Here is an 18324-nt window from a genome sequence, read left to right as displayed (position 1 = left end):
TACTAATTTCTGGCCTCATCTTCAAAGATCTTTAATATTTCAAATGTTTTGTGCCATTTTACAGATCCTAATTAAAACCAAAGGCAGTTATTTTCTTCTTTTTACCTGGAATCTCTAATCTTCTTTAGTGTTCAATTTAAATTATAAGCTTTCTAATTTGTTTTATGATTACAGCAAAGTAATTCTGGTTTTCAGAAAAAGATATTTATTTCCAAAATTTTGTTGTAAACATTTCAATATTCTATACTTGTCTGGACCCTTGATTTGTTTATAATATTCTTGGTTCAAAATCTTATTTAGCTTTTTTGCTATTTACTTAAAATTCTTACATTTATAGTTAATTTTTCTTTTATTCAGAAATGATTCAGCAGGTAAATTTTCAAACTTCTCATTTTAAAAATCTCTAATAGCTTTTAGATGGTTAGAAAAGCAATTTGCCAAAATGATTAGAAGCAAGATTAGCAAACTCTGTAGCCTTTAAAAGACACTGCCTCAGTTGTGAATTTGAAGATTAATCTCTTTGTCTCCCAGCACTCAAACCCACAGGAGACCGATGTCCTGCGGTCTCCTTATAAGGAGCAGCCATCTCAAGTACAGGTAGGTGATCTCTCATCATTTTGTTGTCCAGAGAGGCTCTGAGGAACCAGTCTATTCATTGGTTCTTTGGTCTTTACTTTGGTCATCTCCATTCCCCATGTAGACGTGTTTAGCTTGCTGTGCCTCCATTGGAAGTCAAAGCAATCTTTATCCTAACTGTATGCCAGCTCCTGTGCTGTTAGTCTTTTGAGACAGTCCAGACAAGAAACACAAATCCTGGGTACTAACACTACCTTTATTGTACGGTTACATTAAAAGAATCTTACAAGTCTAAAAACACTTCTCCCTGCCCTTATTTTTACTTTCCAGAAAACCAGGGAGGGTCTCTTCTTAAATACTTCCCTTTTTCTTTCTGGCTGCTGAGATATCTTTTGCATGATGGTTGTCTAGGCTATAGCTCTTCCTCCTTTCTCCCAAGGTCATTCTCATATTCCATTATATATTCTTGATTCTCGTTAGAAAATGCAAATAGTAAAGAATATTAATCAATGTAGATTCCCATTTACGTTTTGTGAGCTTGGTGTCCTTCACTCTCTTGCTATAAAACTTACTTGCAACTACCTCCTAGGAAAAAGAGGGCTACCATGGCACATGGACCTGTTCTACTAATTAATTAGTACAATTAGTTAATCTAGTCTTGTTCTTGTGTCGTTTACCTTGGAGGACTAATAATTCATAGGATTAGGCATGTGAAATGAATTGTGAAATGAAAATCATTTAATCTCTTTACATTATTAAAGTCTCAGCATAAATTGATGTGTCTGATTTCTCTACAACTAAGCTAGTTACATGTACTTCTATAGAAACTGATAATTTAAAGTAATGTTACTTTTTGAAAAGTTGAATTTTCTTAGTCAAATACTGATCAGTGATACCGTAAGAGTCATGGTAAAGTAATAGACTTTATTACATAGGTTGGTTCAAATGTAGCTTTCATTTCACAAACAGATTAAAAACGAAACAGCAATTAAAAATGTATTTAGAATAGGAAACAAAAATACAAGAATGTGAGAGCATATTTTTATTTCCCTAAGCATTTTTAAATTACAGGGCAGCCCATTTAAATAGTGCCCATTAGAGTTGAATCATTACGCCACAGTATTATTACACTTGCTTTTTAACAGCTAACCTCCTGACAAAGAAAGCTGTAGAGAGTTGTCAAATTACACCATGGAAAGCACATGCTCATTTATAATTAGAATTGCATATGCTTTATTTGCAAATGAGCATTGCTATATCTTAGGCCAGCATTTCTCAACCTTGGTAATATTAAGATGCATGGACTTCACAGAAGGGAAAATTATGGGAGTTGAAATTCACACATCTTGAAGTTGCCAAGATTGAAAAACACTATCTTAGACAAGATCTCCCTAGTCAGGTCACAACATGATACTCTTTATTACATAAAGGCACTGTGACATTTTTAAACATAAGGATCATAGTGCCATATGCCACTAAAAACACACCAACACTATCTAATTATGATTACACTTTCCGTTCTGATGCAAGTATCAGAGAAAGAGGTACAGTTTACAGTAGTCTTCTGTTAAACAAAAGACACACCACTTAAATCCAAATAAATGGCTTTATCCAATCCGATGATCTCTAGCTTGGCCATGCTGATTGGGGAAGTTAATAACGGTAGTTTAACACATCTGGAAGACATCAGCCTGGGAAAGATTACAATAGCCCGAGACAGATTCTATCAATACTTCTTGGGCAGTTGTACAGCAGTTTGTAACTTCACTAAACCCATTCAATGTTCTTCACATTTGTAACAGAAGAGTGTTACTGTCTACACTTGTCTACTGGAGAATATTAAGGGCACAAGTCAGAAAACATATTTTAGACAGCAACAGCTCATCTTGTAATGCAACCACAGGATTCACACTAAAAGTCTCAAAAAGTTGTCCAAAGAGCAATGTATATAATATTGCTTTTTTTTCTTCCCTCGTTCAAATACAGAAAAATTTAATGTCAAACTTTACTAATACAAATATTATTGAAATGAGGAGGGATTTTTTTTCTTCTTTTTTTTTTTGCAACAAGTCCAGAAAAATGTTCATATGGAAATTATACGTTCTTTCTTCCAACTACTTTCCCCCCCCCCCAAGTATAAGTCAACACTGCATCTTTTGTCCAGGACAAAAGTGACCAAAGAGTTTTCTTCTGACGAAAAGACCTCAAGTGGGTCAGAATTATTTTAGCCACCAGGATGGTTAATATCCCCACAGTGCCTAAAATTAGAGGATTACAACTTTTTGCTTTTTATTTGAAGGTTGCGTTTTCCCCTTAATATGACAATCTTAGCCATTTTCCATTCACCCATTTTAGAAACTCTCAGCATCTCAAATTATTATTTTAGAAAGACATGGAGGGGGCAAGGGCATCTTGAGACTTTAAAAAAACTTACATTGTACCAGAGACATTAATTTACTTGCTAAGCGTCTCCACTGACAACTGGCCTGCAGATAGTGTGAATCTGGGGGCACTGAGCCTATCCTTTACTGCTCCGTATGCCAAGCAGTCTTCATGCATCCATCGGAAACACAAGCCGAGTTCCTCTGCTCATCACCTCAGGTGCTTCTGTTCCCAGATCGCTTTCCAAGGCTTCTTCAGAGCTACTTGTTGCCTTCCTGCCATCCAAGTTGGTAACAGCACCATGGGAACTAGAGGAGCCATTAGCAGTTATTGTTGTGTCTCCATAGGTCAGTGTCAAGTCACTGTCATTCAAGATAAAATCAGAATCTTCGTCTTTAAGCTGTTCTTGGTTCTGAAATGAGTTCAACAGGGCTTTTAAGGAAAACAGCAGAAACTTCCATTGCATCTTAATGGAACTGGCCAGAAACCTACTGGAGCTACATTCCTCATATGGAAGAGGCTAGATTTTGGAGGTAGCTTTGGAGTATACCTGTTTAACATTTCCATCTATTTCCCCCCCCCTCCACCCAAAATAGAGATGTATTGTCCATACTGTCAGCTCTTTGAGATAATCCAGATCAGGAAATCAAAGTTTTGAATGCTAATAATATTTTTATTAGAAGATTGTAGCAAGATTCTTGACAGCCTGAATGCATCTCTTCCCTCCCTGCCTTTAGCTCAGAAAACTAGGGAAAGCTATCTCTAAGACATTCTCAAATTCCATTCTTGCTTTGAACTCCATCTCTCTTATCTAACTATTGTCGTATGCTCCCTGTTTCTCAAATTTATTCTCACAGCCCATTGCAGGTACTGAGGGGAATTTTCCTTTGGGGATTTGTTTTTGATTTTACTGATATTTATTTTGTTCTAAATGACATTGAAAGGTGGCCTTTCAATAAAACTATTATCAGAGTCCAATCCAGCGATATGGTCTGTTGTGATATCTGGGCTGCAAAAATACAGGTGACCTCTAGCAAAGACATCAAAGACCCCAATTCTTTGGTGCCATCTAGTAGTTATCCTTTTTTATTTTTGGCAGCCCAGATATGGCAGAAGCTAGATATGGTAGCTTTATATCTTATAAATGTCCCTTTTTGTTTAATTTTCCCTCTACATCTCTACCCTACTAGTAGTCCTCAGCTTACAATCACAATTGATGCAGTTGTAAAATGAGTCATCATGACCAGATCCAATTTTATGACCATTTTTTCCATGGACATTAAGCAAATCTGGCTTTTCAAATTGACTTCGTTTGTCAAAAACCAGCTGGGAAGGTCACAAAACATGATCTCATGACTCCAAAATACTGCAACTATCATAAATGTGAACCAGTTGCCAAGCACCCAAATAGTGATCACATGACAGTAGGGGTGAGGTAATGGTTATAACCTCAAGGACAGATCATAAGTACCTTTTTCCAAGGCCACCATAACTTCAAACTGTTGTTAAATGAATAGTCATAAATTGAGGACTACATGTACTTATTTTGTTAAGTACTATGAATCAGGTATTTTGTACAGGTGACGATATTTGTGCTCTACTGCATGACTGAGAATACTACATGTACACTTCAATAATCTGTTCAGCCTTGTTTCAGCAAACTGATCAGATTTATATTGACCTGTTTTGAATATTACTATTTTGATAATAAATGAAATCACAGGATAAATGATGTTTCCAGCTGTGCACTTGGAGAAAAAATACCTTTGGATAAAAACTAGTTTTTCTGGAAAAATCTGTTCAGAAATGTGTATTCGTATGTAACTCTAAGAGGCTTTTATTAAATAAAAAAGAGGTTAGTATGAAAATAGCTAGAAAATCACTCTGAGGGACAGGAAGAAATGACTGTATCAAGACAGCAGGGCTTGAGACAAGGCCAAGAAAAGGACTTGAGAAAACATCTCAAAGTGCCTCCCTAATTTACATGGAATTAAAGTAAGCATTGGGGGAAGCAGATTCCAATTTGCAAGACTCTGATATTATAAGTGTTAAAATAAAAGGAGTCCTAACTTACATGGCATTGGTTTCTTAGTCCGGTCTACCTTGTTGGGCTTACAACAGCACAGAATTTATGAAAATTGTCATTGGAAGGAGGCAATCAGCAATATCTCCCAAACTAGTGTATCTAAACTAGTGCATTCTATATTTTGTGTGGAGTTCCTTAAATGGAATGCAAGAGAGGTTGCTGTCCTGGTCACCTCAGATTCTGATGAGGAAACCAACAATAAACACTCAGTTCTTGAGCTGCAAGACAAATTACTGCCTGAGGAATTGCAGGCAGAGGAAGCTATGCTACTGGTAAACAGGAGATGCAGCTGCAACCAATCTTAGACAATGAAGGGTCTGAGCTGTCACCCCACCCAGTGCAAGCACACTGCAGAGCAGAGCAGCGCAGAGTGCAGAGCAGGAGCAGAGAGCAGCTCTGCAAGGCTCCTTGCCAGAAAGGACCGTTGGTCTTCCAGATGAGCAACACCAACATTCCTTCTATTTAAGAAGTGCAGCAAGTTCAAGACTCCATTAGAGACAACCATTTGTTGATCTAGATTCTGTGTGCTTTGTCTCTTGACTCAAAATCTCATCACTGTGATACTGGACCTGGATTAGCTGATGAGCCTGCTACAATATTGGATTCTTGGCCTTCTGACCACTCTTGTGCCTGCTATTTTGCATTTAAACTTTAAAGGCAAACTTGCTGGTCTTTAAGGGACTTGATTTCATTTGTGTTTGTATGTGTTTGTGTGTGTGTTTGTTTGTTTGCATACCACTTGTTTATTTGCTTGAAAACATCATAGTAAATTTGCAAACCTCTCTATGTAGTAGTAGTAGTAGTAGTAGTAGTAGTAGTAATAATAATAATAATAATAATAATAATAATAATAAAAGTTGGAAGAGACCTTGGAGGTCATCAAGTCCAACCCCCTGCTCAGGCAGGTAACCCTAAACCCTATGTGTTTGTGAATGCATGGCCTGAGACAGGAAGCTTGCTGATAGATCATTCACTGATTGATTAGTCAGATGCCATTTCAATTACCTACTATAATCAAATAAAATAAACATTTAAAAATGGATTTCAGTATCAGTATCTTGCTTGGTTAGACTCATATGAAAACTACTCCTTTAGATCTTTAGACACAAAAGACCTGCTAGGAAAGCAGGGAGATGCAGCAGGAGCAATTAAAACACATTTCCATGTTCTGTTCAATAAAGCACTTTGAGATTCCCTTTTTCTGCCTTTGAGATAATGATAGGATATTGAGTTTTCCATAGTGGAAAACTTGCATCTGCAAAAATAAAATTAAAAAAAACCCCTGCTGAAAGGAGAGGAAGATGCAGACTTTACATGGAACTCTGCAAGTATCTTATATTAGACTTTTTTGATTAAAAAATAAAGTGGTACCATGGTACTCAACTTCTTTGAAACTCATTGAATTTGGTACTCAACACATTTTGACATGAAAATTTTGTCCCAGTACTCATCATTTGTTTGGTACTCAACACACAAACTAGAACTTGAGTGTCATGTGCCTTGTGACTCACTACATTATTCCTTATGGGAAAAATTCATTTGGTATTCATCACACCTCCCAGAACCAATTAACAATGAGTACCGAGGTACTACTGTAACCATATTAAATGAAATTGTAATTTAATTTTGTCGTATGCACCAATCTTAACATGCCATACTCACAACCAAAGGTAGATAAAGGCTAAAAATCAAAACCAAAAACCTTGCTATCTACAATATTGTATGAGACAAAGGAAAGGATAAATATTTTCAAAGATGTCTTAATGCTCTATGCTCTAACGTTCTAACTTTCCCAGTAAAAAAGAAATAAAAATACTATTGTATCATCCTCTAAAGATTCTTTCCTTGTTTCCTTCAAAAAACAGCACATTTGTTCTCCTCATTTCTTCCCAATGTACTTACTTGAAGAGAAAACCTAAATTTGCATTCTTTATTAAGTTTCTACTTTTCTAAAAGTGTTTTGTTTTAGATTAAGTTACAGTTTTTTTCAGAAATATAGTGTAATTGTAGGGACATCTTTTTATTTTATACATGTAGACTAAATACTTCACTTAATCTGCATATTCAATATTATACTGTCTTAACTAGAAAAGCTATGGAGTCCCAGTAATCCAAAACATTCTTCGGAGGCAGAGAGAAAAACAATCCATCTGGATCCCAGGGGACTTGAAAATGTTCCAAAAATAACCTGAGCCGGCCTCTCCGATTCCTTGCATTCTTGCAGATAAGATCTCCTAAATTCACTTGAGAAGTATCTGGTTCTATTTGCTTCACATTTGCTTCAATAATAACAACACTCGTTGGACTGACACACTCCCATAACTAAACAGTATTAGAGTAGCCATATGTAATTTCCACACTGATATCCTATTCTACATCAAAGCAGATATATTTACAGCTAGGGCAAAATGTATGCATGATTTTGATGAAGGGAGATGGTGTGAAATAAATGTAGACCAGGCCTTGGAAGTAGGAAAGGAATATGTGAATTGTTAAGGGAAGAGAGAGAGTTTCTGAAAATATGACTCAGTCCTGAGAAAGAGGAAAGCATGAGAAAAAAAAGAAAGCCTGAAAACAACCTCACCTGGATTTTGAGAAATTCTGATAGGCTTTCAAAATTCTGTTCTTCTACCCTACAGCAACAAATAATTTGGAATCCTTAGCCTCTTTTTCTCACCTCACCTATCTCAAAGGGTTGACACTCAATATGTCCCATTTATGCCCAAACACGCAAGCAAACTTTATTAAAATGTATTAAAATTGCCTGGTTATTTCCTGGAATATTTACTTTTCTTCCCATTCAGTTCCCCCTCCTCCCCTGAATCTGATGCTACTTAAGAGTTTGGTAGGCAACAAAATGCACTTACCTCATAAACCTGGGGGCTAGTTAAGCAACGAGCTATGAATCCACACCAACCTGGAAGAGTTGTTGTGAGCAATGGACCACTGTGGGTCAAAATGGGCTTGAGGTATCTGTCACATTTCATTAAGGAAATTACCTATCAAGTAACCATATGCAAATAGTTCAAATTACCATTAATAGATAAAGTAATTTCAGCCCATTCTTATACTGAACTATGTATTATGAATAGAGCTAGCCACCAGGTATCAGGAATTGTAAGGAAAAAGGAAAAGGAAAAATTCACAGGACAAAAGGTAATCAACCATCAGCCAGATCATAGAGCTGATTAAATAAAGAAGCCTTCAGAGCACATTAACTATCTCCAGAGTAAAAACGAGCTGTGAAACTAATGGAGAAACCATCTGTGAAAACTATTTATAAACCAAATTCCATGAATAAATGTTGTTTCAAGATTAATATATGCATCCTGAGTGTAACAGTTAAATTCAGCAGTGATGTACTCATGTACAGTCAACAATCATATGGTGATCTGGACCAACATTCTGAACTGAATCTGGATGATATAGAATAACATATTCTTTGTTTTCTTTGTAGCTCAGCTAGTCTAATAGGAATTCTTCACGTATTCTGTCTTGTACCACTTGGAGGGATGGTGTCTCATTTCTTGCTTTTGCCTCTCTATTTTAGGGGCTTGTCACACTGTTGGGGGAGGGTGCTTGCATGGGGATTATTATTAGCTTTGCTCTGCTTTGTATGAGGTGCCCTCTGCCTGGGCAAGAGGAATGCGACCTGAAAACATCTGCCTTATCCGGAGCCTGGGACTGTTGGGAAACAAAACCGAGAGAGACCTTGAAATGGGCACTAAATCTCCAGCTTCTCATAACACTGTGGCACCTGTGGATTGGCTGGATTTCAACTGGACAGTGGGACACTGGGGGGAGGAGTTTTGAATTGCCCTTTTGATGTAATCCTTTATGCACCAAATCTTTAGACCTTGCTTTGCTTTCTTGCCATTACTAACTCTCAGTAAAAGTTCCTTTTGAGACAATGCCTGTTTCAAGAGTTCTGCTTTTTTGGGAGATCTGAAGCAGGTCCTTACATAAAGCAAGGTCTGCAGTAGTGCCCAACCTGGAGAGGCATCTGCCCTACTGAGGGGGGCCATGCACAGTATGTCTCTGCATGCAGCGAAATGAGAGAAGTTGGAACCAAAGACTGCAGTGACGCAGCCATTCAGATTTATCGTGGAGAAAGCACCTCCACCTGGGTAGAGGAATCTGCTGCCCTAGAAGACGCCTCGAGGCCGAGATGGTTGCTCGGTGTTGGGAGGAGAGGGGACTGGGAGGAAAGGTCCCAAAAAGTAACTCTCACCCGAGATCAGAAAAAGATTCACAAAAAAAGGACGGAGCTGCTTTCCGATGATGAAGATCTGGACCCATAGTCAGACCCGATGGAGGGGATCCTCAAGCGAGCCATGAATTATATGGTGGAAGCTTTTGAGGACCTAAAAGCCAAATCATTGAGTCGCCCAGAAAAAGAGGAAGAACTGACCAAGAAGGTTGGAAGCAGAGGAGATGGTGATAACGGAGACGGCAGCGGGGACTACTCACTGTGACAGAGACGGTGGTGGCTACTCCAGCAGTGCAGCAGCAGGTAAACCCCTGGAGAGCTCGGACCCCACGACCGCTCAGAGAGAGAATTCCCCCAGAGGAACCAAAGCTGGTTCCGTTGGGAGTCAAATTCGATGGGGATCCTCAAGCAGTTGGGCTTCTTCCTGGCTCATGTCCTTACCTACATTCAAGTGTATGGGAGGTCTCTGCCCAATGATGCAGCCAAGCTCTGGGTTGTCACCCTAGCCATGGAAGGTAGCACCACCACCCTATATAACTGCAACACTCCCGAGCTTCAGAACTTTAACTGCTTCATGACCACACTGAGACGTCGTTTTGAAGACTACCTGGCAGACCAGAAAGCAAGGGATCACACAAAAACCGTAAAACAGGGGCATCATCTGGTAGCCAAATATATGGAGGAGTTTCGAGACTTGGTTTGCCGCTTGAACTGGCCCGAAGACATCCTGATAAACTGTTTCCAGGATGGGCTAAGCGATGACCTGTACAATGCCTGTGTGGCTCATGGAACACCCACTCCTCTCTACAAATGGTGTCTTCTGGCTGAAGAGGTAGAAATTGACCAGACCCAGAACCTGTACCATCCTGTGAAATCGGGGAGACAAAGCTAGCCTGAGGAAAGGGGAGAGACTAGCAAAACCTCCACAACCCAACCATGTTCCACTGCCTGCTTCAAGTGCGGCAAGGAAGGGCATTGCACTGCAGAGTGCCACAGCAAGACCCCAGTTAGGAAGTTGGATCACACCTCTGGGGGGAAGCCAAGCAAATCCATCCAGCTCTCAAAAGACATAGCCCTGAAGTCCACAGAGATCGCGGAGCTCCCCTGAGCCCCAAAGGCAGGGGGTAGAGCTCTGATACCACCAGACAATGATGATCCATTGGTAAGTGGGCCGACTGATCCCGTAACCATGGCCATAGAACTGACAATCCCGGGCATGGGCAGGAAAATGGCCCTAACTGCTCTGTTGGACTCGGACTGCACATGGTGCCTGATAAGTCCCAACTTAGTTGGGAAACTGGGGCCTCTCCTAAGAAAACTCAAGGAGCCCATCACTTTTTGCCAGCTTAATGGGTCCGTAGCAAGGGGCATCCCAGCAATTTTTGTCACCAAACCCCTGGGACTGACCATGGGAAGCCAGAGACTTTAGTGTTCATCATGGCTCCTGGCATGGAATGGCCCCTGGTCCTTGGGCTAACTTGGTTAAAGAAATGGAACTCCTTAATTGACTGGAGAGAGGGGAAGCTAAGGTTCCCAAGAAAGAGAGCGCCTCCCCTGGAGTTGCTTGGAAGTAAAACAGAGGGTCCGAAGCAGCTCAGTCCACACTGAGCAAGAGCTTCAGAGTATTCCAAAAAAGTACCGAGATCTAGTCGAGGTTTTCAGTGAGAAGAGGTTGGATGAGCTTCCCCCTCACCAACTTACGGACTGTGCTATTGAGATCGTCCCGGGAGCTAAGTTGCCTAAGCCAAAGCTGTATTCGATGAACCCTAAAGAATTAGATGAGCTCCGCAGGTTCATCGACAAGAATTTAGCCCGGGGGTTCATCCAGCCTGCCAGACCTTGGGCAGCAGCCCGTTCTATTCAGAAAAGAAGGATGGGTCTCTTCGCTTCTGTATGGATTATAGGTGTTTAAATGCAGTATCCATGAAGAATGTGTAACCCCTACCCCTCATGAGGGACATGTTAGCCTATCTGGTGAAAGGAAAAATCATTCTAAGCTAGACCTGCGAGAAGCATATTATCGCATCAGGATTAAGGATGAATGGAAGACTGCTTTCAACTGCCCTTTAGGTTGCTTCCAGTTCAGGGTGCTCTCTTTTGGGCTACAGGGAGCCCCCGCAGTGTTCATGCAACTGATCAATGAGGTCCTCCATGAGCACCTGTATAAGGGGGTTCTGGTGTATTTGGATGATATCCTGATTTACACCGAAACTAAAGCTGAACATGTGAAATTAGTCAGGGCAGTCTTAAAGAAGCTCCATGCTGCTAAATTGTATGCCAAGCTCTCAAAGTGTGAATTCCATAAGGATAGAATTGACTATCTGGGCTACCACATTTCTCACGAGGGGGTGGAGATGGACCCAGAGAAGATGCGGGCTGTTATGGAATGGACCCCTCCCCACACCAGGAAGCAACTACAGAGTTTTCTGGGGTTCACCAACTTTTACAGGCAAGTTATTCCTTTGTTTGCTCAGATCGCGCTCCCTATCATAAACCTATTGAAAACTAAGGGAGGGAGTAAGCCGAAGCCTGGCTAGCCACTAAAATGAACAGCTAAATGCCAAGCCGCATTTGAGATTTTTTTCTGCGGAACCAGTGCTGAAATACCCAGACACGGAAAAGCCATTTGTGATTCAGGCAACACTAGCAATGTGGTAGTGGGGGCGGTGTTACTGCAGAAAAACCAGCAGGGCCAGTTACAACCCTGTGCCTACATATCCAAAAAATTGTTGGAGACTGAACAACAATGGGCTGCTTGGGCAAAGGAAGCCTATGCAGTGAGATGGGCCCTCTTAACCTGGAGGCATTTCCTAAAAGGGAGTAAAATACCTTTCCAGGTCTGGACTGATATAAGAATCTTGAAACTTTAAAAAATCCCAGGAGGTTGTCTCCAAAACAGGCATGCTGGGCCCACTATTTCCATCGTTTTAATTTCTCCATCCACTATCCGCCAAGGGGGGGGGAACTTCCTGACAGATGCTTTGTCACAAATCCCATAATATAACAGTGTGAAGGCAGAAGTGGTTAAACCTCTACTTTCCACACAGCAATCGACCACCCCAGCCACTACGAGGGCACAGACTAAAAAAACCCCACAGTTAGACAATGTGGTGTTCAAGAAGGTGCTGGAGAATGACGAGTGGTTCAGTGGCCATAAAAATCTCTTCTCAGTGCAATATGGGTTGGCTTGGGTTGGAGGAAAGCTGTATGTGCCTGAAAATCAGAGACTGAGGATCATGCAGGCATGTCACGATTCAAAAATGTCAGGACACTTTGGATTTGTAAAGACTTTTCACCTGCTTAAGAGGCAATTTTGGTGGCCCTCCTTAAAGAAGGACATTGAAAGCTATGTGGCTAGCTGCCCTACTTGTGCTGCTGCTAAATGTAGGCAGGGAAAAATGCCTGGCCTCCTGTAGCCAGTAGCGAGCCCTTCGGCACCCTAGAGAGAGATCTCCATGGACTTTATTATGGAGCTACCGGAAACCACAGAAAACACTGTCATTTGGGTTGTCACCAACTTGTTCTCTAAACAAGCCCATTTTATCCCATGTCAGAAGATCCCAACTGTAAAGACTTTGGCTAAGGTGTTTGTTCAGCATATTTATCACCTTCATGGTGCCCCAAAGTGTATAATATCCGATACGGGTGTGCAATTCACCTCTAAGTTCTGGAAAGCCTTTTTGGACCTTTTAGGTTCGGATCAGGGACTGTCATCTAGTCATCATCCTCAAACAAATGGGGGGACAGAACGAAAGAACTCAGTTCTAGAACAATACCTCTGTTTTATTAATTATCAGCAGGACAATTGGACTGATATGTTGCCATTTGCTGAAGTGGCTTTCAACAATGCAGTACTGGGTTCACTCCTTTCCAAGTGGCTAATGGCCAGAGTTTCCTTCCTATGCCTGAATTGCCTGTCAATGAACCTGCCATTCCTTCCCTTAAAGAGTGGGTTCATCAATTGCAGAACATCTGGCCAGTAGTTAGAAAAGCTTTGGATGAGGCTAGGGAAGCTTATAAGGCATAGGCTGACAAAAAAGGATGGAGCCTAAGCCTTTCCATGTTGGAGATAGAGTTTATCTTTCCACTAGATTTTTACAGTCATTATAGCCATCAAAGAAGCTGGGGCCAAAATATATTGCTCCATTTCCTATTAAGCGCGTTATCAATCCTGTTACAGTGGAGCTGGAACTCCCTAAGAGTTTGAGACAAATTCACCGTTTTCCATTGTAGCTTATTCAAACCTGAGGTCACCTCCAAACTACAACCTATTACTGCTCTGGTTCCTCAACCTATTATGGTTGAGGGCAAGCAACATATTGAAATCAAGGATATTTTAGATTCTCACAAACATCACGGGTCCACACAGTACTTAGTGGCCTGGAAAGACTTGCCTGCTTCACAGAATGAGTGGGTTTATAAAAAAAACGTCAGGGCACCTAGATTGCTCAAACGCTTCCATACACCTATCCAAATAAACCTGATTAATGTGTTTATTTTTGTTTTTCCTTTCACCCCTTCCTGTTTTTGTTTTGCAGGTGGATTTGTCTTTCTATTGGGGGGCGATGTCAGAGCTCCTCAAATGTATTTGCCTTTAATCCTCCCATTTCTCTCTTTCTTGCTTTTGCCTGTGTATTTTTGGGGCTTGCCATAATGTTGGGGGAGAGTGCTTCCATGGGGAATATTATTTGCTTTGCTCTGCTCTGTACGAGGTACCCTTCCTCTGGGTGAGAAGAATCCGACCTGAAAACATCTGCCTTATCTCCCGAAAATGGAGCCTGGGGCCGTTGGGAAACAAAACCGAGAGAGACTTTGAGATGGGCGCTAAATCTCCAGCTTCTCATAACACTGTGGCACCTGTGGATTTCAACAGGATAGTGGGACATTGGGTGGAGGAGTTTTGAATTGCCTTTTTGATGTAATCCTTTACGCACCAAATCTTTAGAACTTGCTTTGCTCTCTTGTCATCACTAACTCTCAATAAAAGTTCCTTTTGAGACAATGCCTGTTTCAAGAGTTCTGCTTTCTTGAGATCTAGCTGAGGCAGGTCCTTACAGATGGGTCATATTAGTTTCTGCTCACAATAAATGTGATTCATTTGGCTACTTCCTTTCTATTCTGGATTATAACACTATAGTCATTTAGCAGTTGTTTTTACTGGAACACATGGCCTGTTCAGACCAGACAAGGATTGGCAGTTTTACAATTGCTTCCTGCATTGCATAGAGTTTTGCCCACTAAGAGTGTGGAAAGGATACTTGTGGTCAAAACTGTACCAAAGCCTGAAGATCCATGCACTTTCCTGTTTTGTCCGATTCCTTCGTTCAGCACCTGGACCATCCTGGGCAGGAAAGACAATTTTGTTATGCAAAGAACATTATCAAATAAAGGAATAATACGATCTGAGTAGGAGCAAGGTAACAATAGTTTTCCAGCAGAAATTTTCTTTTCAAAGGGGGCAGAAACATAACACCTAGAGACATGCTTAGAAAATAAAAGTGAAGGAGGGCTAAAACCCTGCACTTTGTTTGGAAGTATGCTCATCTTGCCAGAAAAGGGTCAAATGTAGGCTTGCATAAAGGACATCTTGGGGAAGAGAATGTCCATTTTGCTAGTTTAACTTCTGATACAAGAATGTGAAGTGACCATATCCATACAAAACCTGGGAGTCCATTTTATGAAAATGTGCAAAATATGGAACCTAGTTACTAAATATACCAACTGGATCAAAGGTTTACTTAAGCTATATGAGCTATATGAAGCAAGGGCAACTATTCACAAACATGGAGTTCCTCCATAAGACATAAAAGGAGGATGTAACTTATACTATTCCTATTTAGGACATGAGTATCAGGATAGCATCCTGCCTTTTATCCTAATTATACAGCTCTAAATAACATAAAAACTATCAAATGGAACTCTGGTTATAGAGAAGACCAGATGAGAAATGTCTGTATAAATATAAATAAATATCAATAAATAATTTAACTAGTATACGATTTTCTTTCCTGAGATGAACTGGAACAATTGCTGAAAATTAGAAGATTCAGTCAGTTGAAAGCAGAAGGTAAGAAAAAGGAAAGAGTTCTAGGAGATATCTGAAAAGGAAGTAGGTTATTCAGAAGGAACATTCTATTTCTCTCTCCAAACTTTTAAGGAAGTTAATCCTTCACATGTCTTGGTGAATGCAATAATGGATTTGGTGACTGCCAAGCTTAAGGGGTGTGGGGCGCTAAGCTTTAGCTGTATTGTTATGTAAAAACTAATTTTAAAAAAGTAGATATAGGAATCCGAAACTGGAGCTTCTTTGTAAGAAATACATCAAATAGATATGGGGGGAACAAGGTGAGGAGGCACAGCAGTAGAGGACAAAGATGAAAGAAAACAAGGCAATATGTGATTGTTCCTTCTTTCCTTTCCTTTCCGTATGTATGTATAGGATGAAACAAAATTGAAGGACAAAAATAAAACTTCCTAACAAACAAAGAACTTGGCTGCCCCATTTATATTCTAATACCGTGTTTCCCCAAAAATAAAACCTATCCCAAAAATAAGCCCTAGTTAAGGCCCCACCCATTCACCCACCTCTTCCCTTTCACTCCCCTTCTGAGCCAAACTGCTGGCGCTTTTGGCTCCCTGGCCCCCTTTGCAGCTCTGTCCACATAGCCACCGAAGCAGCAGGCGGAGCCCTGGAGAGTCGGAGAGGGTGCTGAAGTGAGTGGGGATCCTGCCTGCAGCACCCATTCCGGCTGCCCCTTCCTTGCCAGAGCTGGAATGCCGCTGCATTTCAGTAGATGCCGGCCTTCCTTCCGGCAGGCCTGGGCAGTTGCTGGAGAGAGACGGCCCTGTTTCAGCACTTGGTGCCCTTGGAGGGTTTGCCTTGCCACCTGCTTTCCAGCTCCGTCTTGTTTCTCCACCATTGCGGAGCTGGAGAGCTTGCCTCATCACCACCCAGATGCCTTCACTTCCCCCAAGCATTTCTTTGCTAACTTGCTTTTCAGCTGCATCACATTTCTCTATCACGTTTCTCCATCGCATTTCTCTGCCGCCATGTGCAGGGAAACAAAGGAAGTTTGTGGGGCTAAAAAAAAAGTTCAATCAGATCTTCTAACTTTGCGAGAAGTTGGAAGGTCTGATTGAACTTTTTTTTTTTAGTCCCACAAACTTTTGTTTCCCTACATGCAATGGCAGAGAAACGCGATGGAGAAACATGACACAGCTGAAAAGCAGGTTAGCAAAGAAATGCTTGGGGGAAGCAAGGGCATCTGGGTAGTGGTGGGGCAAGCTCTCCAGCTCCCCAGCGGTGGAGAAACACGACAGAGTTGGAAAGCAGGTGGCAAAGCAAATCCCCAAGGGCGCCAGGTGCTGAAACAGGCCTCTCTCTTTCCAGGAGCTGTCCAGGCCTGTTGGAGGGAAGGCCAGCATCTACTGAAATGCAGTGGCATTCTCGCTCTGGTGGGGAAGGGGCAGCCAGCATGGGCATTACAGGCAGAATGCCCACTCGTTTCAGCACTCTCCCCAACCTTCTGGGACTCCGCCAGCACTTTGGCCCTGGACAGCCACCTCCCTGCTCACCTCTCAGGTGGGCCGGGCCAGGCCAGGAAGGCGGCCCCCTAGCATTCCCGGGGCAAAGGCCTCCTGCTCTGCCTGGAGGAGCGTCAGCCTGGCTGCCCCTGCCTTGGCATCCTTCCTGCCACCACCCAGCACAGCCGCCCCAGAGCTGCAGGGGCTGGCCTGGCACGGGAACGGCACACATGTCCCCCGCCCGAACTCTCTCATACCCTACCTTTACCATAGTTGGTCCGTCCTGATACTCCAAGGTTGGCCCATCACTGCCACACTTCGAACTCTGCATCTCCACCCCATGCGCAGGCCCCCGAGCGCTCACCTCCTGCTATAAGACATCCCCTGAAAATAAGCCCTAGTGCTTATTTCGGAGCCCAAAAGAAAATAAGACTGAGTCTTATTTTCAGGGAAACACAGTATAAGGCTGAAGCTTGCCTGTGAATTTCACAGCCACATAAGTTGAGCACAAGTTTTTTTTTGGGGGGGGGGGAAGGTAGAATATGAATGCTGCTCGAACATGCTTGTATATGAACATCACTGACCCTTTGAAAAAGTTAACTACTTACTCCTTGTAAGACTTGGAAGCTGTCATTGTTGGGTGGAGGGTCTTGATCTGGGTCAACTCCAACTCTGTACAAATATCAGGAAACAAAGAGCATGAGATAATTAACTGAATTAATACCTTTTCCACTGGGCTTGAGGCCAGTGGAAAAGATGTAGCATAGGTAGGTATGCATAGCGCAAAGAGAATCAGAAAGTGCCTGGTAATATAATGGTTGTTAAGTATTACTGTGCTTCTACTCTAATACTCTAATTTCAGGATACTATTTTTTTAACAACCTTAGTAAAATACCACTCCATAGAACTGAAGCTATCAATATTGTGTAGAAAGAGAATGGTTGTTTGACTATTGCAGATCTTGAAAGCTTCATCAACTTTCTCACTGTTTTAATAAGACAACCAGATATGTTAAGAGAAACAACTAAGTACCTATCTGGATTTTATTTTCTAATGGCTATTGCTATTAATTAAGGAAATGAGTTATCTGACCTTGAAAGACTTAGGACAGGGGTGTCCAATTTTGACAACTTTAAGACCTGTGGACTTCAACTTCCCATGCTGGCTAGGGAATTCTGAGAGTTGAAGTCCACATGTTTTAAAGTTGCCAAGGTTGGGCACCCCTGCTGTAGAGTATCAATAGAAGAAGGGGAAAATCAGGAGCATGGAACCGAATCCGTCTCCAGAGGTTGATACTGCTCCCTACAGCATGGACTAGATGTTATCGGGGTTTATTTTATTTATTTATTATTTATTTATTTATTTTATTTTATTAAATTTATATCCCGCCCTTCTCCTTGCGGACTCAGGGCGGCTAACAATCGATTAAAAAATACACAGATAACAATTACAGGATTAAAATTAATTAAAAGGAAATATTTAACTATGATCTAATTAAAATATAATTAAAACCCCCTCTAAAAATTTCCCTAGGCCAGTCCTGCAA

At 41.4% G+C, this 18324-nt stretch overlaps 1 protein-coding gene across 2 annotated transcripts in view; it reads right to left on the bottom strand.

The window, feature by feature from the left end:
• Window positions 1-1480: 1480 nt before the first annotated feature.
• The window catches only part of SLC9A7 (solute carrier family 9 member A7), a 67524-nt gene continuing 50680 nt past the window's right edge, over window positions 1481-18324 (bottom strand). For both annotated transcript variants that reach the window (XM_015812270.2, XM_029283401.1), the window contains 4 exons: window positions 17387-17450; window positions 14513-14595; window positions 7912-8017; window positions 1481-3370 (listed from right to left, as the gene is read on the bottom strand). In XM_015812270.2, the coding sequence (XP_015667756.1) occupies window positions 3128-3370; window positions 7912-8017; window positions 14513-14595; window positions 17387-17450 (496 nt within the window). In that variant the 3' untranslated portion in view covers window positions 1481-3127. The remainder of the gene's footprint in view (window positions 3371-7911; window positions 8018-14512; window positions 14596-17386; window positions 17451-18324) is intronic.

The sequence above is a fragment of the Protobothrops mucrosquamatus genome, unplaced genomic scaffold (assembly GCF_001527695.2).
Source record: "Protobothrops mucrosquamatus isolate PMUCROS unplaced genomic scaffold, P.Mucros_1.0 scaffold77, whole genome shotgun sequence".
NCBI classification, from domain to species: domain Eukaryota; kingdom Metazoa; phylum Chordata; class Lepidosauria; order Squamata; family Viperidae; genus Protobothrops; species Protobothrops mucrosquamatus.
This window is presented reverse-complemented; position numbering and strand designations above follow the sequence as displayed.